The 27,008-nt window shown below is 42.9% G+C and overlaps 1 protein-coding gene across 16 annotated transcripts in view; it reads right to left on the bottom strand.

Moving 5' to 3' along the window:
- The window catches only part of EEF1D (eukaryotic translation elongation factor 1 delta), a 29,028-nt gene continuing 2,020 nt past the window's right edge, over positions 1 to 27,008 (bottom strand). For 2 of the 16 annotated variants that reach the window (XM_074294684.1, XM_074294592.1), the window contains exons 2-9: positions 12,516 to 12,599; positions 11,317 to 11,437; positions 9,844 to 9,915; positions 2,317 to 2,416; positions 2,124 to 2,221; positions 1,158 to 1,394; positions 668 to 862; positions 1 to 95 (exon numbers count right to left, since the gene is read on the bottom strand). In XM_074294684.1, coding sequence (XP_074150785.1) covers positions 57 to 95; positions 668 to 862; positions 1,158 to 1,394; positions 2,124 to 2,221; positions 2,317 to 2,416; positions 9,844 to 9,915; positions 11,317 to 11,433 — 858 coding nt within the window. In that variant the 5' untranslated portion in view covers positions 11,434 to 11,437; positions 12,516 to 12,599 and the 3' untranslated portion in view covers positions 1 to 56. Of the gene's footprint in view, positions 96 to 667; positions 863 to 1,157; positions 1,395 to 2,123; positions 2,222 to 2,316; positions 2,417 to 9,843; positions 9,916 to 11,316; positions 11,438 to 12,511; positions 12,600 to 14,916; positions 16,277 to 18,377; positions 18,482 to 27,008 lie in introns of those variants that run through there. The other 14 variants (XM_074294500.1, XM_074294946.1, XM_074293968.1 and 11 more) reach the window with 13 other exon arrangements.

Genomic DNA, 27,008 nt, shown 5'->3' with positions numbered 1-27,008 from the left:
CACCTCAAATCTCAGCCTTTATTTTGGTTACAGATTCACACACATTCAGGGGCCATTTAGATCTTGTTGAAAGCAGCGATGTCAACGCTCTGCACCTGCAAACGGGAGAACAGATGAACAGATTAGAATGACAAGCAACAAACTGCTTGCAATTTTGTACTCCCATTCATCCTCCTCATCCATCATTTTTATCTCTCACACTGAGGGAAATTAAATCAATTCAGGGCAAGAGGCCTTATAGACCAGTTCTTAGTTGACTAATAACTAATATTATATCTAATAACTTCATATTATATATTGGGAAACAGGCAAAATTCAGGTAAATGAGTTGTTCAAGGTTGTGAGAACTGGGTGCTTGGAACCAAGGGCTCCTAAGTCCCAAGGCAGGTCCATAAGACAAAACTAGCATCAGGAAGGACTTCCTGCCCAAGCTTGGCTTTAAACAAGATCACTGGATGCAGGCTCGTAGACCTAACACTGGACAGTACTCCTAGAGGTCATCTAGTCTAAACTCCTCATTATACAAATGAGGAAAATGAGGCCTCAAGAAGGGCCCAATGTCGAACACCAAGTAAGTAGCAGAGCTAAAATCAGAACTTAGATCCCATGACTCCAGACACACACACATGCTCAAAGGCTGTAAGGAGTTAGTCCCCCAGGAACTTACATAATCTTCAAACTTGGTGATCTCCTCCTCCAGGATGTCTGTGCCCACCTTGTCATCCTCTACCACACACTGGATCTGCAGCTTCCGAATGCCATACCCCACGGGAACCAGCTTGGAACCTCCCCAGACCAGGCCATCCAGCTGTATGGAGCGGACACACTCCTCCAACTTTGCCATGTCTGTTTCATCATCCCACTTAGGAGAAATCAGGTTAAAGGTTAGCTGGGCCCTACAGGCCTAGCCAGGTTACCAGACCTACCTTAAGATCACATATGTGCCAAAGTGTATGATCAAAGATACAAAACTAAGTCTGACTTTAGAGAGAAAAAGGGATATGGCCAAAAATTGTCTTGCCAAAGTGTGTGGGGTTTCCACTCATCCCTATTAAAAACAGCTGTTCCCCTACCCCCCTTGCCTTCTTTCTCATGAGAGACCTTGGGCGGGCAACTCCCATTGACCCTACCCCCGAGAGGGTAGGCTCGCCACTCACAGGCTTGACATCAAGGAGGATGGAAGACTTGGCAATCAGGCCTGGCTTCTTGGCCTTCTTCTCCGCGTACTGCCGGAGCCGCTCCTCGCGCAGCCGGGCCGCTTCTTTGTCCTCCTCCTCGTCGTCGCTGCCGAACAGGTCGATGTCGTCGTCATCCTCATCATCCTCCGCTGGGGTAGCCGCCTTCTTCGCAGGAGAGCCGGTGGGCGGCTCCACCTTTTGCATAGGGGACACGTGCTGCCCAGGGAGAGGGGATAAGAGAGGGTCAGACATGAAGCTGGCCCTGGGGAACAAGGCCCAAAGCTCCGGGGATGACCTGAGTGGCCTGCCACGATCCCCAGGCCCAGCTGGTCACCCCCATCGCTGCACAGTCCAACACAGCTCACATTAAGAGAGAGCTGCAGTCAAAAACACCGAGAGAGGAGGATGTCAAGAAGAACTTCAGAAAGTACCTGAGCTGGGCCTTCCTTGCAGGGAAAGAGACCGTCTAGGGAAGGTGAAAATGGGAGGCACAGGAGAATGGCTGGGCATGAAGCCAGCGGCCAAAAGTTATGGAAGTAAGTGGGACATAAAACGAGGGATTCATGGGACCGTAAAATGCCAGGCAAGGGAGAAGATGATAGGGCTGTCCCCTGGGTGACAGGCATGAGGAAGAGAAGTCGAGCCAGCAAAAAAGCATTAGCATCTTCCAGAGAGGAAGGGGTAGAGAAGAGTGGTCAGGCACAGAGACGGCAGACAACCATCCAGCCCTTCCTAGGAAGTTCTGGCATGGGCTTGGAGAGGACATTTTCTATCTTAACACGCCTGTGTCCCCCTATTTCTCTGTGCTCCCCTGCTGTGTGCACCTGTGTAAAACCCAGGGACGAAGTAGCAATTACAAAAGCGAAGCTGCACTGCTCTGGGGCCTCACAGAGGGCCTCATGTACCCCAGAGACCAGCTCCCAGGGTAGAAGGTGAACCGTGCACCTGTGTCTGAGGAGCCAGAATGCGATGGGAGCTGCTTTTCTCCAGGGTGCACAGCCGGATTTCAAGCTTGGAGATGGTGAGCTGTAGGTCCTGAATCACTGCAGAAGGAAGAAGAGGGTGTTAATATTGCTCCAGCAGGACCAGAGAACATGGCAGGCTTGCTTTACCCAGGTTGTGGCTGGTGTTCACTCACCACTCCGAAGGCTCTGGTTCTCTGCCTCTAGGTTGGAAATTCTTGTAACCAGTTCACTATGGTCCCCACTGGGGCCACTAGAGGAGCTGGTGTTTGCGCTCTGTAACAAGAAACAGGAAAGAAACCTAAATGTTGAGTCAGAACTCTTCTGGGACTACAGAAAAGCAGGGGAGGGGGAAAGAGACTAAGATACAGGGACTCCAGTCCATAAAAGGGAGTAGGGAAAGATGTGATGAAAGGAGATGATGATGCTATAGGGGCAGAGGATCAGAAGAGGGGCAATTCATTTAAGTCTTTTGTTTACTGAGACCTGAGAGGCTCCTCTTTAATTCACATATTTTCTCCTATGAATCTTCTCTTCTCTCCCTGCCCATCCTTGGCTCCCCCCAAAAATTCCAACTCAATTCAACCCTGGGAAGAGGATATAAAAGGGGAGTGAAAGGGTGGAATCAGGTTCTGTTCCTATAGCTATCCACAATTTGTCATCTTTGCCTTAGAATGAAAGGAGTATGCCAGTCTAGGCCCCTGTTAGAGAAGAAGCATCAGGCCAGCAAAGGCCGTATGCAGCTGACTGCCAAAGGAGGAAGGCTGAAGGAATTGGAGAAGTGGGAGACAGGAAGGAAGGAAATTCCAATCTCAAAAGGGCATCCATTACTGTGTGCCCAACTTTCACCAAAATGGGTAGTTAAGAGACTTGATCATCTATAATTTGAGGCTGGGAGCAAGGGGCACCCATGTTCTCAACCCCTTTACTGGTAATGATATGAATTGCTCAGATCTCTGGCTTCTTCCTTCAACTCAAAGCATGTGACCTGGCTGAAGGGTATCAAGAAATCATCTGATAAGTGTGACCTCAAAGTTTTAGTGATATGACTAGAGTCAACTCTTGGCCCAGAATAGAAAATATAACCTCCATCTGTGTGACAAGACATAAAGCACAGATATAAAGAGGAGACTAGAGGGTGTGTGTGAGGAGAATAGAGATGAAGAAAGAATAAAGAGAAGAGTTCAGACACTAAGGAGGTAGATTTACAATCCAGGCCTTTACAATACCTGTTGTCATATGAGGAAAAATACCAAAAAGGAAACCTTGGCTTAGACTCTGCACCCTGTACTAAGCCCCAGATCAGAGAAAGTTAGGATCCTGGAAAGCACCTTCCCCTTAAGGGACACCAGGCTATGTACCAACCAGGAGAGTTCTGGGGCCACAGTGACCTTGGCTTGGGTTCTCCCAGAGCTACAAGCTTTGAGGGTATGCAGTCCTCTCTCTTCTCTCCTTCCTTCCCTTCCTTTCTCCCTCCCTCCCTCAGACAGACTAACAAGACCAGAGGGCCTGGCTTAGCACCTCAGGGAGACTCTGCAGCACCATCTTTGAGCTGGAAAGTGGGAGGGCAAAACGATTCAAGGATGAGAGGTGCAGGGAAGAGGGTAAAGCAGAGGCTGCTGGGACAGGCTCTGATAGTAAAGGATCAGGAAAGGCAAGAGCAGAGTTCTGGAGAGAGACTGGACAGGACGGCTCTGGCACAGACTCGGAGCCACAGGCCTACATTAGAGGAGTAAGGACTTGGACAGCGCACACATATGTACAATTCAGAGGCAGGGGCCTCAGTGCCTAGCTGAACAACTTGACCCAGGCCCCAACCTTCCATTCCTCACTTCTTTGGTAGTTGGTGACATGAGGCCACGGAAACCTCGCTTTTCTAAGACATCTGGAGCAAGTGTGGACTGAGGGTGGGTGGTGTGTAACAAAGCCCCAGAGAATACTGAACATTTACTCTGTCCCTTTTCCCATTCATGGACACCACTCCCCTCTTTGTGGAAAGCCTCAAGAAGTAATATTACTACGAACATGTAGAAACCAATAATATCACCGCAATCCTCAATGGTTTTCCAGTGCCTCTAAAATAAAATTCAAATTCTCCATCTATGAACAAATTCAACAAACATTGTTATGATTTGTGTTCAGGGAAGCAAGATCCACTGCTAGACTCACCTCCCTTAACTTCCCACATAAACCCCCTGCTGCAGACAGACTGGTTTCCTATTTCTTTCTGGCTACTGTGATTTATGTTTAGTTGATTCCACACACTAGCAATATCCCTTTGTTCTAAAGGTTGCTGCCCAGTCTTCCAAAGCTTAGATGAAATCCCCTTTCCTCCATAAGTCCCTAAAAACCCCATGGCTTATAGTGAGCTTTTTCTCCTGAAATTCTTATTAAGCATTATCTTTTTAAAAGACAAAACAAAATGAAAATAAATTATGAACATGTGGAGATAAATAAAACTTAGGTTACAGCTAATTACATTTAAACTGTCCCTATCCCTCCCTTCTGGCCTCAGAAATACCTTCAATGGTATTGAGCTCTATGCATAAGCCACAATCTCTGAGAGAAATTCTTCCTAAATATAGATTTGCCTTTGTTAGCTATGAATAACTGATTCTAGTCAAAGACTGCAAATATCACTGAGTTATGGGGAGAGATTTGGTAGAACAAGGGCTCTTTTTTACCATGAAGATTACATCCAAAGGTTGTAACTGAAAGGATCTTCTGGACTCCAAGGGTTGGTACTCTTTGTCATCCTGCCCTCATTTGAGTGTGACTTTAGATCAATAAATCATTTGTAATTATTTTTTAACAGGCTGCCTTGGGCATTTGAGAGGTTAAGTGACATTCATAGCAAGTGAGAGACATATGCCTGAACCTACTATCATCCTGACTCTTAGATTGGTGCTTTGTGGCAGACAACTCTCCACAGACATGTATGCATGAGAGTGCATTTGTGTTATCTTTTTCTTTTGTTTGATTACTCTAACTTCTGTATTATTTCTATGTAGGCCAGAAATTATGTACATAAATATATACATACATATGTAGTTACATGTCACATTTATGCAGAAATATATTAGGACAATCACATTAGGACAAACAAATACAGAATAACAAGTTCAAAAGGACAGGTGGGATTTTAGTCTTAATTTACTTACATTTCTTTTTGAGTCTCACAATAATGCTAAGAAGGCATGTATTCTAGGGTACTAAGATTTTGTATCTGAAGAAGGGAGGGGGAGAAGAAGGCTGACTGATTTGCATCTTCTCTGCCCAAAGTCTTACATATCATTGCTTCTGTACTGCTGCCTTTTAAGGCTTTTTGAGAATGAAGACAAGGAGAATATTCCACTCAAAGGACATGCACAACACAGAGGAGAAAGCAAAAGTTAGCTTATTTGACTGACGCATAGATGGGGGTAGTAGGAAGCAAAGTCCTGACAGATTCTTATTCAATCAGAATTATTCTGGTAGATTGCAAAGAACCATGTTCAATAAAATCTTCATAATGTGGTGGGACTTCAGTGTTTGTTGGGCAATGTCTTGAAGAATATGATAAGGAAGGGACAAGAATGGAAGGCGAATACTAGATAATTAGACCAGAAGAGAACTGGGGCAAGGTGGCTAGCGTAAAGGAAATTATTTTTTATTCACTGGGAGTGGATTGTGTGTAAATTGAATCTGGAGCTGAAGCCGGGTTTGTTTGTTTTTTTTAATTTTTTTTCAAAGTTTATGAAGCTTTTATTAAATATCTTAAACAGCTATGCAATTGAGCCAACCAAAAAACAATATTTTATTGTTTTTTCTGTAATTTCTGAGGTTATGGGCATACTATTTGCACCTGTTTGCAATTCCTTATTTTTCCTTTAGCTGGGGGAGGAAGAAATTGGATAGTTGGTGATTAGGGTGGAATGTGAGGGGGATGCTCCATAATCCACTGGGAGGCCACGTTACCTGGGTCCAGATTCTGATGACCAACCAACCTCCTTCTCCACAATATTCTGTTTTTAATGCTTTTTTTTTTGTTTTTACATCACCCTTTTTTCTCAAGAAGCTCAGGATCTGGCTTAACATCTTCCTTTCCATCCTTGCCCTTATATTCTGGGTGTTTTGTTTTCTAGTTTCTCAAATTCCTCAGATCACATAACTTCCACCTTTATTCACTTCAGCCATAGACAGGAATGGTCATACACACAAGGACAGGAGGCAAGGTGGCTCAGTAGAGAGAACGAAGTAAGTCCAGAGTTAGGAAAATCGTGAATTTCAATGGTCTCGGATACTATGTGATCATAGGCAGAACTCTTAAATTCTACTTCCCAAGTTCCACAGAACTATTATGAGGATTATATAAGATTTTTTTTTTCTATTCACTCCCCTCTTCTTGATCTTGTCACTCAAAAGAGCTCCACTTTCACATAACTCAAATTTCTGTGTTCCTGACACCTCCCCACACTTTCAGCTGTTCCTTGCTCTCAACACCCTTTATTTATATCTACTCCTCACTCAAACTTCCAGTGCCTCAGTCTCTCCCTTTCTTATTTTTCTGGCCTTACTTATTCTCCCTTCAAAATCTTGATTTGACATTAACCAATTCAACTTCACTGTCCTATACCCTTGAATTTGAGGAAAAAATATTATGATTTTCATAATTACTAAGATGATTTGTGTAATGACTATACTAATAATCTAGATGTCTTTTCGAGTGTGGGAACTAGTCCTACAATGCAGCTTGAAATAACTGATCAATTCTTGACAATGATCTCCCGAGTATGTTAAGTGAAAACTATAGAACCTGTTTCTAACACAAAACTATGGTTCTGTTCCCTTTTCAAGTAAAGGTCCCTGCGATTTGAAAAAATTCCTTACAAACTGTCCTGCACTCGAGGGTTTGTCATGGAAACCACTCAGGCCCTCAAAATGAATGCATTGGCCCCCACCTTCCCTCTTATGATTTGTGTATCAACTCTCTACCTTTTCTGCAACAGGAAGTCTCCTGCCCAAGAGAACTTCCCGCTTGCACCCTTTATTCCTCACTCTGAAACCTGTCTCTGTTTTGTGCACTTCAAGCTATCCACAATTTAGAGATCAAGACAGCAAAATTCAGTAATCTCTTGTGGTGAGAACTCTTCTCAATCCTAGAATACAAATCACCACCATTGCCCACTTACTTCTTCTCTTGCTCCAGGTTCTTGCCAGTGACAACCATATCTGTATGGTCTGATTCCATCTTCTGTCATCTTCACTGGGATCTTATAACTTTGATCATGCTCTCTCTCCATAATTTTCACTCCCCCCACTTTTCTATCTAAGGCTCCTTCTTCCTTTCTGTTTACAAATTCCAAGATCCCATACTTTAATAACCTTTATTCAATCATACTACCTTTTCCAGGCTTGTTACACATTCTCCTTCACATGTTCTACTTTCCAGATTAACTGGGCCTACCTGCAGTTCTGTCCAACCTGTACCTCTGCCCAGGCTATCCTGCTTGCCTAGGATGCCCAACTTCTTCATTTCTGTCTCAGAAAGCTTCCTTAAAAGCTCAGATCAAATACTGCCACCTCCAGAAAGTCTAATTTAATTTCCAACAGCTGCTAGTGCCCTAGGGCTCCCCAGAAATCCATCTGTATATATTTTAACTTCTTCAAAGAAGGGAATATATAGTCTGTCTTCCTGTCTCCAGTGCCTGGAGTTTACAACAAGGACACAGAAGATCCAGGTCCTTGGGAAGGAAGGCCCTTCTAAAGCCTCTAGACAACCAGACTTAATCAGACATTTATGACTGCCGGTCACCAAGAAGGGAGAAAAGGGAGGCTAATGTTGGTCCACCACAAGGGGTCTCCCTAGATACACTGTGAAATTATCCACTCTTTGTCCTCTCCTTGACTATCAGACCAGTTCCCAGGACCTATACTCTCATTCCCCTTTATGGGCTTTTATTTATTCTTTTTCTGATCTATAAGGACCATCTAGCCTTGTTTTATCCATCCAATTACCCTGTAATCTTTCAGAGCTTGACTTCCAAGCTGTCCTCTAATACCCAAGGGACCCAGTCTGAGCTAGGGCAGATCTTAGAGAGAAAGTGATCATCTGCTCCATCCCAGAACCCCAAATTACAGACATGGGAACTAAATCAGTGGCCCAAAGTACACCACTTTAGAAAGTGTAACTAGAGTTGGTATTTGAACTCATCCTCCAAATCCAGTGCTCTATTGGCCCACTCCTGTTAGCTTGAGAAAAGGGTGAGGAGAGATATATAACAGGCCAAGTACAAACAAACCATTCACTTGAGATGATCAGAGGAGCCTCCGGGCCCTTCAGAACTACCGAGAGGCAACCCAAGGAGAAAGGAAAGAATTTCAGAATTCTTGCTTCTGAAAGTTTCCCCAAAGAAAGAATAGGTAGCAGTTTTTCTATTGGATATCCTGCTGTGCTTCAAGCTCAGTACTTCTCAAACTAAAATTATCATTGTTTTAATTAAATCTACTCCCATGTGAGTTTCTTTTCAATAGAGCATAGGCATTATTTTTATAACATCTAATATAATATTGGGAAGATAATGTTGGAGCATTCACCTCTCAATGCTCCAACATTATCTTCCCAATATTATATACATATATCAGATAAAGAAAACCCAGTATACTGACAGCAGTTTTAGTCAGCCAACTAGGTTTTCTTTTAGTTATGTAGGCAGCTAGTAATCGAAGGAATTTTGTGCAGATACATGGAAAATATCAATGTGGAACTTCTTTAAAAACTACTGCACATTCAGACTCTGATCAGCTCAAGCAACAGGAAACAGGTTGAGATACCCTGTGTACCACCTCTTCCTTTAACTCTATGCTTTTTACTCCAACCACAATTGGACTACATTGGACTCACTGAAGAAATAAATGACAAATAGCAGAGGGATGTCAAGCACACTGCAAACGAAAGCAGCATATTCACCCAATGACCCACACATCAGGATAGGAAAGGATAAGATTCTTAAGGCCTCAAATTAAAAACAGAACCAATTATCACCAGCAGGTGAATCCCATGGCTGACTCAATAAATCCAATTTCCTCCTCTTTCTGGAACTAACAGACACAGGAGGGAGAAGACAAAACCACAGACAGGCAAGCAGCAATTATCAGCTAAGAAAAGATGCCATCTTTTTTCCCTTTCCTTTTCTTTTCTTTTTCTTCTTTTCCCTATGCAGGGAAGAGGGAGAAGAGAGAAGGCAGCAGCATTTTACAGTGCCCTTAGAGAAGGGAAAGAGAAAGGGAACCCAGCCCTGCAAGGAAGCAGCAGTTAAGAGTCCCAAGAACACTCAGCCTAAGGCCAAAGTCATTAGGGAAAGAAAGCCACCCAGCTTCTAAGGCTAGAACAAGCCTCAGAGAAAGTGAGGGGAAAAATATTTCAAGGAAGCAAAGGGCAGGGTAGGGTAAAGCAAGGATCTGTGTGTGCACATGAAAATTTAGTGTTTCAAATTCAGCTTGCAGCCTAGGGAGGGGAGCTCCCCATAGACTTATAAATAAGTCTCCTCTCATCAGAAAACAGAATAATATTGTACCTTGTCCTTCCCTTTACTTCAAAAAAAGGTAATAATAAAAATGTTTAAAATCAAGATCCAAAGATGGTGGCAGAGGCCAGCCAGGTGGGCATGGGCGCACAAGAGGACGCCACAGGCAGCCAGCTGGTGCGAGCATAGGGTACTCACTCCGGCCAGCGATTTCTGGATATTCTCCCTGGCTCTGGCAATGTCACGGAGGATCACGCTGGCGCCGTTCTCCTGCAAACAGTGCAGAAAGAACCAACATGTGTTTTTATTTGGGGGGAAAAAAGTATTGACCTAAGATAGGGCATGAAAAGTGTTATAGACAGAAGTTGATTGGTGGAAAGAAGCAGGAGCCAGATGAGTTTTCTTTTTCTGGTTAGTTTCAAGGCCCTTTGCAAGCACTCAATGCTAGCCAACACACTGGCCCTGATGCCGGCCGGAGAAGGTGACAGCCGCTGCCGGACAGTGATTTTTCATCCTGTTCTTCCTGGGATGCCTATTATCACAATCCTCCCATCCCTTAAGCATCCCAGAGGTAAGAAGTCCCAAGGGAGTGGGGGAAGGCTCAGCCATCTCCCCAACAATAGAACCATGACTACTAGCAGACAGAAGTGAAGCAAGGCCTCTGGCTCCTGTGGCTCAAGGCCGTAACTCAGCTCCTCTGTTCAATGATCAGGCAATGAGCCATAGGCCTGGATCCACTAGCTGTTCCATCAGCCTCTTCCAAATTCCCTTCTCCGAGTGCCAACCAGCCAGTTTCTCATTTAACCCAGTCAGCACCAGCCTGCATCTCCTCTTACTAAAACAGCAAGGAAGAGCAAGCACCAAGGCTTGATTTGTGAGATCTAGGTTTGAGGCCCAACCACTGGCAAAGTCTGGGGTCCAGGCCAGGACAAGTTCCCTGATTAAATAGTCCCTGACTATCTAAGAGGGCCAGGGAGCTGGTAGAAATGCAGGAGGAGTATGCTAAAGCAGAGCAAGGTTCAGGGACCCTCCCCTTCAGGAGCCACATATACAGCAGAGAAGACTCTAGTACATCTGGAATGTGGCTGCAGTTAGTGCCCTGCCTAGTGCTGATCCCCAGGGTCCCATATTTACAAGTCAGATTTGCTTTGGGTAAAAACAGAATGCCATAGATACACCTGAGCATTCATTAGGTTCCTACTGGGTATCTGTTAGTTGTTGGAGTTAATTCCTGGACCAGCTCTAGCACTGCCTCCCTTCAAAGTCCGACCTTTTTCCCAGTGGAGCAGTCAGACATACAACCTGATGCTTCTTCCCAGCTGGCCCAGGGTACCCCCATGGCTCAAGTCTGCTCATCCAATCCACTGCTGCCTCAGAAACCTGATTTACAACTGTAAGAAAACCTGGTTCAAATCATTTCAGATGATAAAGAGGGGAAACAACTTACCCAAAGTCATAGAGCATCAAGCAGCAGGGACCACACTTTAAGACTTGCAATTTTAACTTTCCCACCCTAATAGTGCCCTCCTGCCTTTTGGCAGAGTAAGGATTAAGCCTCTCACAAATCAGAAGAGGGAGAACTGGTCTACGCACCAAAGGGCATAAGAACCTCCCTGCCTCCCTCTCCTTTTTATATCCATCCTGCCCCTTCTAGAACTGAGCCATTATTACCTGTCGGGAGGAGACAGGCACAGGACCATTCATCTGCTCATAGAATTTTCTCTCTGCATCATCATACTTGAATTTGTCAAACCAGATCTTCTCATGCACCAGGAAGCTGGTTGCCATCTTCCTGTAGAGGAAAAAAATTGGTTAGAATGTCACATTTAGAGTGACAACAATTATAGGAATCTCTTGATAATGAACAATCAATGTGCTGCTCAGATCATAATAAACTCTTTATTTCCACCCAAACTCTGACCTAGCAAACCGTATCCCCTTTCTCCCATGTCTAGTCCATTCCACCTCTGCTGGGATATGGACCATGCCAAGAAATTGCTGTCACAGGCTATTTGGAAAGTAGGGTTTCTCAAAGCATGGGTCTTAAAAATGGCTCATCCTGACTCTCTTACACTTTTGCAGCTAGAGAAGATCTCAGAGATTACTTAGTCCCACCCACACTGGAACAGGATCCCTTTATGAGCTCTCTGATAAGAAGCCACTCACTCTCTGCCTGAATACCTCCAGTAAAATGGAAATCCACCCTGTCTGGTAGCCCTCTGCACTTTTAGACAGCCAGGGTAGAACAGAGTCCTGCTCTTTACAACTTCCAGCCCACTACTCTTGTCTTATGCTATCCAGAAATGTGCTATGTGATAGCAATGTGATAGTCTTCTCTTTTCCAGGCTTCTTCAGAGGCCCCACATCCCCTTCCCCTGAGCTCTCTTTCCTCCTAACATCCTTCTTGCAGTTTACATGTGTCCCTCTTAACTGAACCCAATACCCCAGATCTGAGGCAGGTAGAAGCCAGCAGACTGGAACCTCCCTTCTTCCGGGCTCCAGAAAGATGCTTTCACATGTCACCTGTTAATTCATGCTCCTTTCCCCCCCCCCCCCCAGGCTCCTTTTTCTTCTCATTCTACCTAGACCTTGGAGCTGCCAGAGGCTGTGTTAGGGGTGTATGTGTGCTTTGGGGAGAAGGGCATGAATTGCTCTTAAATAGACATTTTCTCTCCCTCTTTCAACTTCTCAGTTTCCCCTTAGCTTCATCTCTGGGAAGGAATGCCACGCCCTACTACATCAGAAGGCCCACCAGTGCCCAAAAGGGCATTGACAGTATTGAATGTCCCCTGGCCAGGGAAAGCCCCTTCCCTAAATTCCTTATCCCGAGGTGAGCACAAAGTCAAGTGCACTCCCACAAGCCGACTTGCCTGCTGAGAGGTGTTTTCCTTCCCTTCCCACTGGCCGACGCCACTTGCTGCTCTGGTAGGGAGTGGGGAAGACAAACAGGAGCCCTAGAAGAGAAGTGACCACATCCTCCACACTCCTGTCTGCTTACCTTTCTGCTTACCTGCCTGGCAGGCACAGGGGCCCAACACCACCACTAATCAGAGGTGAAAATGGGATATTTCTGTGCTTCTCGGGGCTTCAGTTTCCTCTTCATTATTGGGGAAGGGGTGCTAGTGTGAGATGACAGCTGGCACCTTCCCCACCTACCCAAATCTCCTGACTGGGAGACAAGCTGCCCCAAAGCACCACCACCATGCCCCAGGTGCCCCTGCCACCTCCTTCTCTATGCATGGTCATGTTGGCCTCTCCTCCTCAGTGAGAGCCCCCGCCTCTTCTCTACCCCCCCCCCCACAGAAAACAATGTCACAGGATTTTCTGCTCTCTTCTCCAACATGCTGTCACCAAGCCCTGTGAATTTTCCTTTCATAGCACCATCCTTCGAACCACTAACCCTCATCTAGGTCCTCTAGACTACAGGCCTTAATTAGCACTCTCAGCTACCTCCCTCCATTCATCCACCAGTACTAGGTTTCACAGAATCAAAGAATCAGTTTGCAAGGATCCCAGAGGTCACCCAAATCCTTCTCAAACACAAACTCTATCTGTGAGACAGGAGAATTCCACTGACCCTTTAAGGCACCCCCCCCAAGCCAGAAGCTCCTCAATGGCTCCCTTTTTTCTTCCATGCTTCTAGTTTTCTAAGCTCCCCACAGATTTACCGTCAGGCTCCAGAAGATTAGCTCACCATCCCAGAATCAGACCAGCCTGCCTTTGTTCTTGCCAGTTGTCATGCACCTCACCCTCACTCCCATTCCATTTACAAACACAAAGCCCAACTGAAGTCAATGACTTCAACAAGTGAACAGCTGGTCCACTTACTGGATACAAAGCAGCATCATGACTGACTACTTCAATCTTTATTAAAGTGCATGCTTAATACCTACAGCATAATTTAAGACTTAAATTTTAATAATTATTTTTTCAGTGTAGATTCAGAGTTCTCCAAGAGAAGGACTTCTCTTAAGACCACCACTGTGTAAATGCTATTGAGAATACAGAAGTCTCTTAGGAATCCTAAGGATTGATGTCCCAACCTTTCTCAGTACTCCCGGAAATAGATACCCACCAGCCTCAGTGGAGGTAATCAAGATTTTAGATTCTTCTTATTCAAAGCAGTAGGAAATCTTTCCTCTTTCCCCATCCCTTTTTTGTGACTTTATGGGAATCATTTGTATTGGATGACAGTGGACAGTTCTAGGCCCTGCATATTGTTACTGATCCTCCAGTTTTATTAAAAACAAAGCACAACAAAACAGATTATTCCTCCTCCCTATAATCCACTCCTTCCATTGTCCAGCTGCCCTTTTTCTCCATTGTTTTTGGTGCCCTATCTCTGAGTTACTGAGATTAAAGCCTTACAGTACAAAATCTGGCTGTGTAACTAGACTAAATAAAATTTGAGTTGGAAAACACTGCTCAACAAATGTTGTCACCAATACTCCAAAGAACAGAGAGGAAATTCATGAAGTCGCTCAGTTCAGAAGGCACAGGAATATAGAAAACATTACTATTTCTGTGGGTAAAGAAAAAAAAAAGGATTACACATGGGTCTGACTAGGGAAAAGGGATCTCAGGGCTTCTTCACTGAAGATTGGGAAGCTGTTTCCCCCAGTAGGACCTTAAGAGATACTAGGCATATTTGGTTTCTGACTTCACCTTCCCCCTCCAAGCTGAGGTCTGGCATCCCTATACAAGTCTGCATCAGGGGACATGCACCTGGTTAACTTACCTGGGACTGCTGCCCTGCCAGAGCCCTTCTGTGCCAGCTAGAATTTAAGATGGCACAGGACAAGTACCATGTCAATCTGAGCTTCCCCAACAGTGCCTACAGAAAGTACTACTATGGCAAAGGACTTCCAACCTCCCAGGACACCCTACTTTGACTTGATTTAAATCCACCCATTGTTTTTGTTCGTTTCTTTTGCTAATGTATCTTGAGACATTAAATAAACTATAGCAACTTTTTTGAGGGGCAGAGAACCCCAAACTTTAGAACAAAGTAGAATCAATAAAGCACATGGGTCCTATGTCTTAGTACTTCCTCATTCTTCCCTCTGTTGCTCTACTTCTTTCAACCAACTTGGGTTAAAATTTCTTAGAAATGAAGATTCCTTGAGAGAAGGATGAGGAGATAACAAATAAAACCAGGAGCTTGTAACTGCTTCTTACTACCTATTCTGTAAGGTATATCCAATATAAGTGGGACCAGGGGACATGTGAGAGGAGGGGAGAAATGGTTACCATACAGTAAGTTTTTCCTACTTTAGTCTTGGTGTAGATGCTGAGGGGACAGCACGGGAAGCAGGCCGATGGGCAGGGACTGGTGAGACTGGAGGTGCTTCTGCTCGCCATGACATTCGGAGGGCCTCAGTAGCATGATGGCGAGATTCGGCATTATCATAGGTTGATTTGCTGAGCCATGGAGGTTCGCCATCCTTGTGCAAGAAGTACCAATAGGGCAAGCCAGGGTCCACTTCTTTGGAGGGTACAGGGTCTGCCCGCTTTGGACCAATACGTTTGCTTGTGTTATTTCTGTTTCGTCTATCTTTTCTTCCCCGCCGTGCTACATCGGGCGGCCCACCCCGTTCCTGCAGCCTCACTTTTCCTGGTGGGTGGCCATCAAACATGGCCTCATAGAAACATCTCTCAGCATCATCATATTGGGGCTTTTCCAACCATACCTCCTGCATCATTGCCTGAAGACTAAAAAGCTGGGGTTTACCATTGGCTGGTGGGCTGGGCCAGCAGGCAGTGAAGGACGAGCCTCTCACAGGTGGCCCTGGGGTAGCAGGAGTGGTTACGGCGGTCATATACCCTTCATCTGGGGTGCCCCTCCCACTTGCCACACTTGTGGTGTCCTGTGGGAGCTGTGAGGATGAGATGTCCAGGGAATGTGGCGGGGTGGACGCCTGCGTCCACTCCACAAATGCCATCTCAGCTCTGTCAAAGTAGAACTTGTTAACCCAGATGCCACAAGCCATATGGTGGCAGGCCACACGACTCCCATGGGTGCAGGGTGTCGTCAGGGCCTTCCCTGGCTTGGGTGCCACTGCCCGAGGAGCTGCTTTCTCTTGCCAGAGTGCTAAGTGCATCTGGGAGGCTGTGGCTGCCTCCAAAGGGAGGAGGCCACGGGGAGTCACTGCATCTGCAAGCTTCTTGCGGTAAGATGTCTCTGCCTGGTCAAAAAGTGGCTTTTCAAACCATACCGGGTCGGCTGAGAGGCCCACTAGGGCCAGGTTGGTCTGGGATGGGTGGTTCTTGGGTGAACGCTTCCTCTTCTTCTGCTTCTTGCCGTTGTTGGCTTTCTTGGTGTCCCGCCCGCTGCTGTCCCCTGAATCATCCTGGCTGAGGCCATTCACCACCTCCTCTGGTTGCTGCTGGGCCTGGGCTGCGGCGGCCTGCGTGGCTTCTCGTTCGTAGAATAGCCGCTCTGCTTCATCGTATTTATGCTTATCCTCCCAGACCGTCTCCAGCGGGCAGGAGGGCTTCCTTGTCCTCATCTTCCCAAGGAGGCAGCATTAAAAGGTAAGCACAAGAAGGTAGTTGCAACATAGCTGAACAAACCAAGGACACACGTTAAGACGTTTCTTTTGACAAGTTATTACGACCCCGTTACAAGGCTCTGGTAAGAGTAGATTAAAAAACAAACAAAACACAAAAAGAAGTCCTTGCTTAATGGGCAAGGCATTTCTGTCAAGGGGCCAGCTTTCTAACTGCTGAGTGGGCAGCACACTTACAGATCTCATACACATTATTATCCAGTACATAGACCTGACTAATTTAGAATAATAAAGGTAGAGAAAGGAGGTCTGAATCAGTGAACCTTTTGAAAAACATTTTCTTTTTAAAAAATGCAGCTTTTGCCTTAGGAAATAAAGCCCAGGGGCTTTGATAAAAACTCACTAAGAGGAAAGGATGATTCTTATTATAGTAATCACAATAGGGAAGCCCAAAATGATAAGAGTAGGCACCAAATTCAAGGTTACTGTCTGGCTGGGTTTCTGCACCTAGATGTGCGTGTGTGTGTGTGTGTGTGTGTGTGTGTGTGTAGTGAGCCTGACCTTTAGGTGCAGGCTTAGAGCTCTGCTTCAGAATTAGCACTGCTTTAAGGTGTTAATACTAGGGCTTCAAAACTCAGTAGAGGGAGCTCAACTTGATTAAAGGAAGCTCTATCTCTACTGTTGAGCCAGTCCAGACTGGGTAAGCTGCTTTCTGTACAGTTGGACTGTGTTCTAAATAAAGAATTGTCATCATTGGGCTTATGGGGATGCCCATGTGTTTCAGAGTACAATGAGGGAGGGCTGCAGGCCACAGCCCTGACACTTTTAACCACTGACTCCCTCCAATAACTTTTGAGTCAGTTTCTTTGCCTCAGGTTCTTCAAACAAATAAGCATTCTGGACTAGATTCTTTTTAAGGTTATCTTCTTTTGGCTCTAACATTCTATGGTTCCAGTTCAAGAAGCCCCTACAATAAGAGATGCTGCTAGGACATGCAATTATTCCTAAATAAAATATTTCCCAGAATGCTGACCTTACAAACTGATGAAATATTGCTGTCGCCAATTTTAGGTTGTGGGTTTACCTAATTATTCGGCCCCCAGAGATGTGGTGAGAGGGTAAGGGAGGTACTTTGGTAAAAAGTTAGATAAAAATATACTAAATCACTAAGTTCCTGCTATGGTAAGGGGCCAAGCTAGGAACTGACTAAAATTTTTAAGTACCACATGCCTTTCAAAGCAGCAGCTGGAATATTTTGAAAAAATATATTGGTAAAATGCTTTGGAAAACTATTTTGAACTAACTCCTGGAGTTTATGTTTTCAAGTTATCTTTTTCTAGGAGCTGCTTTTTAATGGCTCCAGAAGCTTAAGGTCATTTGAAAATAACTTAAAACTTTAGGTAAACTTCATAGAAGAGGCAGAAGTCATTCCTGAATTTAGTCAGAAGCTCTTTCAAGATTTTTGTGCCCATCTGCATGCTGTTTCCTGGACCTTTGTTTTATGGAGAAATCTCTGGCACATGAAAACTCTTGTTAAGTGCTATTGTTTCACATGAGTAACACTGAAATTGCCCGGTGACACTGCAGTTCCACTGATGAGCCAGTTAATAACATTTTCCTAAAACTTCAACCTGAGTCCTACTGACTACAGACAAACAATTCTGCAGAGAGAAGACACAGGTGGCTTGCAGAAAGGCATCCAGGTTGCAAGACTGCTACAAGTTTAACCCTAAATACCCACTGCTATTTAGAATGTATATCTTTTCTTTTTCTCATCTGTTCCCAATAAAGAACAATGTCACCAGTGCCTCCATTTCCTCTGGAGAGAAGAACAGCCTTAAGAGTTCTGGAAAGAGTTCTTTTATTATCCAAATTCAGAATGCTTCCTAAACTTCAAATCACAATTTTTGGGAAAAAATGGCCACTCCTATGTTTTAAAAAACTTGCTCTTAAATGCAAAGAAGGGTCTTACTCAGAAATAGAGAAAATGAAAAAAAGAGTCAAAAAGAGAATGAAAGGAGAGGAAAGGAGAGTTGGAAAAAAAAGAGATAGAGAAGAGAGGAAAGTAACAAATGCTTCCTGAGAAGGAGTAACTTCTTACACTAGCAAGGATGAACTCATGTCAAAACAACCTCAAAAAAACAAAAAATTCCCCCAAAAGCAACAATTGGTTCTAAGCAAACTTCCTACAACTCATTGATCCCTGGAGATCCTGGCACTCACCAATGTAAGGATGACAAGGGCGGAGGAGGCAGCAGCAAGTGGCAGAGGGAATGTTGACCTTAGAAGCCTCCCTACCCCACAACAAGCCTAGAGCATTGTGACCCTGAGAAGGCAGTGACATCACCCACTTACAGTCATAAAGCCAAAAGTCTAGCTCACTGTGGCTGGCCAAGGCAGACTCCCCGAAACTTGTCTGTTTAGGGCCATATAATAGCGTGATCTCTACTGCCTTTTTCACCATTAATTAGTACTGTTTTCTAGAAAGACCTTAAGACCTTAGGATTTCTCTCATTTATATTCATTCTAAATTTCACTTTTTCTACCTCTGCTTCATTGTCAGTTCTGCAATATTTGGGGCATAAGAATGGTAAAAGTCCCTGGATCCTAAGGGATGAGAGTAAGGAACATGTATCCACGAGATAATGCAAAACAAAGAAGCATCTTAAGGAGCAATGTGGGGAGGATATAGGTTTGAAATATGTTAAGCCACTACAATGAAGGAATGAATATAAAAAGATATATTTATTACTTCAAGGACTTGGGATTGTCAGTATGTGTTGCCAAACCAATGTTGAAAATTATAATTTCTTAGAGTGTTTGTAAACCACAAATTAATGATTAAAAAAATTCTGCACTAGTAGTGTCCAAATTTCTGGTTATATAACTCCAGACATGGTATTTACAACAATGACTATCATGAAAAAGGGGTCTTACTCTGAAGACCTGTTCATTTCGATAGGGTCAGTCAAATTTTCTCCTGGCAAAGCCTTTAAGCACCTAAAGTCACTTTTACAGGCAATCAGAGAACATTATATAAGCCCAGAGCTGCAGTCCCCAACCAAAGGCTCAACTGAGAACACAGTTGTCTGTAACCCTGGGTAAAGCGTGGGCAAGGTTTATTCCAAAACTGTGATTTTACCTTTTAGAATAATTTTATTAAAAACAATTTCTTTAAATTGTATTTAAACTTCTACCAGAAACTGGAAATTGAACCAGACACCTACACTACAGCTAAATGCAAATTTTTATCAGATTTCTTTCCCCTTTTCATGTACTGAGAGGATTTCCTGCTCTATGCTAAAAAGGCTGTTAGATCTCTGATGATTTGTTAAACCACAAGAGGAAAATTTGGTACTTTGACATTCTCACAGATTCATATTTGTAATTACAGTAACAATATATTTTCAAGATATACCTCCCCAGCAGGCATCCAAAGAGGATGAAGGATTTATGATGGGGAGGTTACTGGATTTCTGGTTGAGTACTAGAGTGTACCTGTCTCTACATGTCTTTAGGTGTGTTACCATATGGTATACTAAGTTAGTCTGGCTGGCTAAGAGCCAAATAAGAGGAAATAAGAGGGTTAGGCCCAGGCAAATTGGCTCAAAGGCTGTATTACAGTGTATGGATCACTGAAAGAAGTAAATTTTTTGGATCTGGATTCACACACACACACACACAGTCCTGAAGAAGGGAAGTTTCAAACTAAACCAGAGGATGCAAACCTCAGATACAGGAAGGGAAGGAGTGTGAGTTTACCCCAAGGCCCAGAATGAAATTTAGCCAGGAAAAGTTTAGGGTTGAAGACAATGTGAAGTTGTACAAAAGCCAACAGGGTTCTTTTTCTATACTGCCTACTAAAAATGTAACTTGCAGTTTTATCCAGACTTTTCAATTTTCAATTATTCAGTTTTCTCTATGCCAATAATACTGTACTAAAGTTGGCCCTACTTAAAAGCTGTGTTCTTGCTTTTTAAGTGGAGAAAAACCAACTTAAGATAGACAACTAAGATTCTAGGATGCTATACCCTTTAAAGCATAAGCATTTTATGCCAGATTCAGCAGAAACAGCTTGAACATAGAAGTTCAGTTATTTTTTGATATTAGATGTCATTTTAATGATCTAGTCTTCATTTCACCACAGTTGTTATATATGATATATGCCATCTCCTGGAGCTTATTTTATTGGGAGAATGATTACTGGAATGAGGGAAAACACCCCCACACCCCCCAGAATGACCAATAACCAAATTAACAGTTCTGTTTGGTACCTGTTGGGACCTTATTGCTATTTCCTCAAATAGGATGCCTTCACTATGAACTCATTCCTTACTCATGGAATCATATCATGTTATAACAGAAAGAAACCCACCCCCTCATTTTCCACAAAGGGGCAGAAGTATAGGGAAGGGAAGTGCTTTGTCCAAAATTCCACAGTGAGTTAGTGGCACAAGAAAGACCAGAACTCAAGTCTCTTCCTCTAGCCCAGGTCTTTACTGCATTAAATTGGGTTACTTTCTAGATGGTGCTCCTTCCAAGCATCGAGGGAAAGTCCACTCCAAATAATGCTTCATTTGAGGTTTAAAATGATAGTGAACTTCAAATAGTCTTTCATTTTTTTGATTTTTTTAATCTTAATTTGGGGATGGAAAAAAGGAAAATCACACAGGTTTCTTAATTTATGATAGCACAAAAAGCAGTTTAAAAAAGGATTCTTATCTTATCATCGTTAACTCAGCCAATATCTAGGAGACAACAGATTAAGGCAAATACTTACTTTTAAATTATACTCCTAGGGCAGCATGAAGAGAAAGCAGTGAGATTAGATATAGTCAGAAAGGTTAAATTCCCGAGACTGGCCACCAGGTAGGACATGCACACAGTATAACAACAAACTGTCCATGCTCCAACAAGACCCATGTTCTCAGTATAGAGAAGAAGCAAATTTTCAGAAGAATTTCTTAAAAGAAATTAAGCAGATGCTTTCTGGTAAAAAGAAAAGCAGCATCACTACAAGACAGCCTGAGCTCAGAACACCAGATGTAAATTAAACTCTATGACTGATAGAGCATAGTTTCATTTTCCACTCTCGATATTAATCAGGAAGAACTAGAACGGGCATAATTTAGCAAGGAAAAAAAACTAATTCCCAGAAGGCTTTACATTATTTTGTCTAAGCCTCTGGATAACTGGATGGGGAAAAAAAAAAAAAAAAAAATCAGGCTACAGATGATGTTCTCTTTTGTGCAAACAATGCAAAAGATGTCCAAAGAGGACAAAAACTAGCATCAGGTGGCAAATAAGGATCAGGGTCCAAAAAGGACACTTCCTAGATTCTGCCTGACCCACTGTCTCTGCAGTCACTACCTCGGAATAAGCCAGCATCGAGTAGGCAATCCCTGGTACCATCGCAGGCTACAGTGTTATGCCACCAGTTAATAAAAAATCCAAGCAATACTGAAGACCTTCCCCACAAGGGAGTTTGTAGAAGCATCCTAGGACATCATCAGGCCTCCTCCTGGCAACATATCTACTATGGAAACAGCCTGGGAACTGCCTACACGGTCATTTTAGTGAGCAACTGTTAGTGGCAGTTAGAAAACTGCCCCCACCTCTTCTTGTAGCAAGCACAAATCTAGTACCATCTGTTCCCAGAAAAGGCTCTTTCAAGGAAATAATGGATTAATAATAATCACACCCTATATTTGCATAGTGCTTATTTTTAAAGAGCTTCTACAAATATTTTCCCATTTGAGGCTTATAAGTAAAAAAAAAAAAACCAGAAGAGAGATTAACCATTCTGTTTGCCAGAAGGAAAGAGGCTCGAAGTGCTATGCTATGCTATGTTCTAGTGTTTCATGGAATGTTGTGGAGAAGAGAGGGATTAAATTTGTTCTGTTTGGCCCAGAGAGGTGAATGAGGGGCAGTAGTAAATAGATGAAACTGTAAAGTCAAAATTAGGTTTGAAGTAAGGTAAAATACCTCAATCCTTAGACTTAGAGTTATCTAAGAGCAGCGAGGAAGGTAGGGGAAGGATGAAGCAAGTTCTTGCTCACTAGAGATATTCAAACAGAGTCTGGACTAGTCTCTTGTTTGGCCTCTGTTGTGGAAAGGAGTCTTACTTAGGCCATTATAGGCTAGAGGGCCTGAAGTCCCCTTAAAGAGTGAGATTTTGTAATCAAAGCATAATTGGGAGAGCCAGAGCTATTATTCAGATTTTCTGGCACCTAGTTTATCATACTAGAGTAGAAGAAAAGAGATGATTTTAAAATACCATCATTATTATGGGGCTTTGAAAAGTTTATGAACAGGTGGCAACTGGTCTGGAATAACTCTTAACATTAGTGAGAACTAGACTTCAGGATCCATTTCATTTTTCCCTACAGTTGCTTGTCAAGTTTGAGTGAGGGCTCCATGACAGCTGGCCACATTGTATGATGATGTTGATGCTTTTCAACAAGAAGTTTTAAAAATTAAAATACATAGCTAAGCTCATACAAAGTTGAGAAATCTGTTCAACTTCCTATTAATAACAATATAAACAAATAAACAAAGATTATCACAGAAAAGGAACAAGAACATGAATGGTACCTACTCAAATATCAAAAATTACAGCCCAGAGCCACACCATTGCCAATATTGTTGACATGTACAGAAATGTATATATTCTCAAATGTAAAATACAGATACTATTTCCCTGCTTATAATTTTTTTTAAAAGGAGTCTTTTCTTTCCTAACTTTTTTCTTTATCACACTTCCAATGCTTATTGCTCCTCAATAAGTTGAGGCTACAGAGAACAAAGCAGCCTATGGCAGAGCACACAGAAAAAAGGAATGGATAGTATCAGAGATTTCAAATCCTATCTGACAGGCTATTCGCAAGTAGCCACAACACAGAAAGGCACTGAGGTGGGAATAAGCTTTGGCAAGTATGGGATAAAGCTAGGAATACTGGTCAACCTGGTGGCGTAAATAGTATATTTAATTTTTATAAAAGTAAATTTTGACCCTAACTAATGTGCCTTTAACTAACTCTCTTAAGTTCAATGGGCCTCAAGAAAGAGATTGCACACAGTGACCTCCAAGGACCCTCAATATCAGATTTCAATGTATTCTATGACCTTAGATTTGGAGGTTCTTATAAAAAGAGGCTCAGAATTCATGAAATTATTTGGTTTGCTACTTAGTAACTTGAATGACAGGGCTTGCAATGGGTGGAGGCTAGACTGTTCTTTGTTCAATGAGGCAATATACCCAATAGGAAGCAGGGAAAGATGCCTTTGGCTGCAGCCTGGAGGATAACCTCACCATGTCTCATAAAATTTAGAGCAGGAAGATGCCCTTCATGGAGTTACACTCAGTTTACATTTGAGGAAACTGAAGCCTAAAAAGGGGAAGATCACTCAGATTATAAAGAACAAAGCTGGGATCGGCCTCCAAATCTATCACCTTTTCCATTATACCAAGGTAGGGAGAGGTTTGGCACAAGCATCTTTGGAATAGACTATTGTTCCCAAAGTAGCATACACTTAATCAAGTAATAAGCAACTATTAGACGCCAGAGCTATAACAGACACTGTGCTAGGAATTGTAAATAGAAAAAACAAAAATGAAATTGTTCTTACCCTCAAAAAGTTTACATTCTGGAGAGGTAGGGAGAAGGGAGAAACCAACCTCACATACATATGGCATTTAAAAAGTAAACATGACAATTATCATTGATCTTCACAATTCTGAGAAATAAGTGCTATTATCATCCCCACTTATAGGAGAAAATCAAGGCAGAGATGAAAGGCTTTGCCCAGGATCATATATCTAATGTCTTAGGACAGATTTGAATTCAGATCACCCTGACTCCAAACCCAAATGGGAATGGAAGGTACTAGAAGTTGGAGGGATCAGTAAAAGCTTCATGGAGAAGATGATGTTGAGTTGAACTTTGAAGGAAATTAGGGATTCTGACAGGCAAAGGTAAGGTGTGAGAAACTGCAAGAAGGCCTGCTCAGCTGAACCATATAGATAAATCTGGAATAAGGCTTATTACATAATATATAATGGGATCTATTCCCTTTAAGTCAAGATGAAAACATGTTTGATTTTTATAGCTATTCACACCCTGGATTTTTCCTGTCTTTCACCCTCAATGAACAATATGGGCCATAATGGCTTATTGATGAATCTCATACAGGATGTTCCATCTCCTATACTTAGGGGTTACTTACAAAATTTATTTAGCACACATGTGAATATGTTGTTTTCCCTCCTTTAGAATGTAAGCTTGAGGGCAGAGACCAGTGTGTTTTCCTTTTCTGTTTATCCCTAGAACTTATAAAATTCCTGACCATTCAAAGGACTCGATAAAAATGCTAGCTGATTCCCTTCCATGTATCTGGTCCTTTTATCAAATTTCTGTCTCCTGAACATGGCCTGTACAGTCTCATCTCTAGTTCTTTGCTCACGTGGTTGCCTATATCAAAAACATCCTCCCTGTGCCTCTAGTTACTGAATTTCTCTTTCGCCCCCCCCCCTTCATGTTTGTACACTGCTTTTTTAAAGCTGTATTAATGTTCCTTATTTTTATACCAATTATTTTTACTTAGCATCTCTTCTCCCTACTTAAGGCAAACTACCACACTGTGCATATCAAAGCAGTGTGACATACACTTAGTTCCAGAGCTGAAATCAACTCTACCATATAAAGCTTCTATCAAGCACTTCTTTGCCTTAAACTTCTCTCTCTAATCTACTTTCCAACACAACTAAAAGTGGATTTCCTAAACCATGGGACTAACCAAGTTACTCCTAGCCTTTTACAACTTGACCTTCCAATACACTTCCTGGGATTCAGGTTATGTACAGAGGATAGACTCTAATTTGACTAAAGTATCAAATACTTGGAAGGGAATCAATCAACAAGCACTTATCAAGCCTTTTTAATGGCCAGGACTAATTCTGGGATAAAAAGAGAAGAAAAACCCTCTGGTCCTTGACACTGAACTCACATTCTAATGACAGTCAACATATTTATATCCATACAAGATTAACTACAGGTACTCTCAGGTAAAGACTATAAGAATCAAGCTTTCAGTTGTCTTAAAGAGAATTCAAGGCACTGGAGATGAAGCTTCCTATGGGAGGACCATCAAGTAAGCCAACATGGCTGGCCCATATTGCTCACAGAGGGAGAAAAGTGTTAAAGCACTAGAAAAAGAGGAAAAGGCCAGAATATGAATAGCTTTTGAAGCTTTAGAATTTAGGAGTTTATATTTGATCCTGATCCCAGAGGTAGGTACCACAGCTGGTAATTACCTGAGCCTAGACTGGAATTCAGATCTTCTGGACCCTAAGCCCAGTGCTGTGCCATGGAGCTTCTGGATGGATGTGTAAAGCACAGAGATTCAATAAGCAAAGTGGTCTTGTTCTCAAGGAATTCACATTCAAATGGGAGACAATACAACAGCTGCAAGTCACACACAAAGGTCCTATGGTTCTTACAACACAGTAGTAAAACAGAAATAATAATACAGAAAAAGTTTTTGATATTGCTCCATTAGACAAATGCCAAGGACTTCTGGGTCTTCACTAATTGTGGCTACAGCAACCAAGAGCCTATGGCCTCAAAAAAACCTAGGGAGAAAAAGAGCTGTTTATCCTAGTTACATATCCTAAGTTTGAGCCCACTCTCCCTAAGAACCTTATTTATCAAGGGGAAAGTGTACTGCTAGTTTTTGGTGGGGGAATGTTTCTGAAATTAGCTATTTTTGTATATCTGCTTGGAGGGGGAAGGGAACAAAAATTTGCTAATTAAATGTGCCATGCGCTGTGCTAAAACACTTTATGAATATTATTTGATCCTCACAACAACCCTGTGAGGTAGGTACAATTATTATCTATTTTACATTTGAGAAAACAGAAGCAGACCGAAGTTAAATTTGCCCAATGTCACGTAGCCAGAAAAAATCTGAAGCTGGATTTGAACTTGTGTTTTTGACTTCAGGTCCAACATTCTATCCACTTAAGTCACTTAATAAATACTTTCTAAAAGCTAAAGAATTCTGCCTGATAATCTGGATGGGAGAAACAGCACTAGAAATCAGAGTAGTCAGTTGGTCCAGCCTGCCAGGCTAAGGGAGAGTTGGGGAAGCAGTACCGGGAGGGAGAGCTACATATAAATACACAAAGAGCCGATGGAAAGTAACCGACCTCAGAGAAGGCTATAATACCGAGCGGCCCTAGAAGAGGTCTCCTGGAAGTGTCATTTGAGCTGAGAATTGAAGGAAGTCCCTTTTTCCCCCCAAATTACTCTGATGTGACTGCAACAGGTCAAGGCAGCCAGAAGACCGAGGAGTAAAGGTAAGAACTGCCTCACCATGCTAAAGCAAGCCGTGGGTACGCTGGCCCTGCCTGGCTTTCTGGATCTTTTAACAGCTGATGCTAATCCAGCACTGAGCACTGCAACGTCCATCTCATTTGGGGGTCATAGCCTTGAGATTTTACAGGTAATATTACTATCTTTTTTAAAAACCAAATGAGGAAAACTAAAGCTCAGAAAGGTTAAGTCAATCAATAAACACTTATCAAGCACCTACTCCATGCCAGGCACTGTGCTTGTGCTATAGATACAAAGAAAAGCAAGGTGAATGCTAGTCTCAAACTCATGGTAGAGACAACATGCAGACCTCTATGTACCCCCCCCCCCCCACAAAAAAAAGACAAAGTCGGTGAAAATATCCATAGTAATGCAGCTAGTTAAACACGGGAGGCAACTCTACTGGTCCTTCTCCACGGCTGTTCAAGATTCATTTGCATTTGACTACCTAATTTTCCACTATTCCTATACTATCCATTCT

Source organism: Sminthopsis crassicaudata, chromosome 1 (assembly GCF_048593235.1).
Source record: "Sminthopsis crassicaudata isolate SCR6 chromosome 1, ASM4859323v1, whole genome shotgun sequence".
In the NCBI taxonomy this organism is placed as follows: domain Eukaryota; kingdom Metazoa; phylum Chordata; class Mammalia; order Dasyuromorphia; family Dasyuridae; genus Sminthopsis; species Sminthopsis crassicaudata.
Note: the sequence above shows the minus strand (reverse complement) of the source record. Positions and strands in the feature narration are given on the sequence as shown.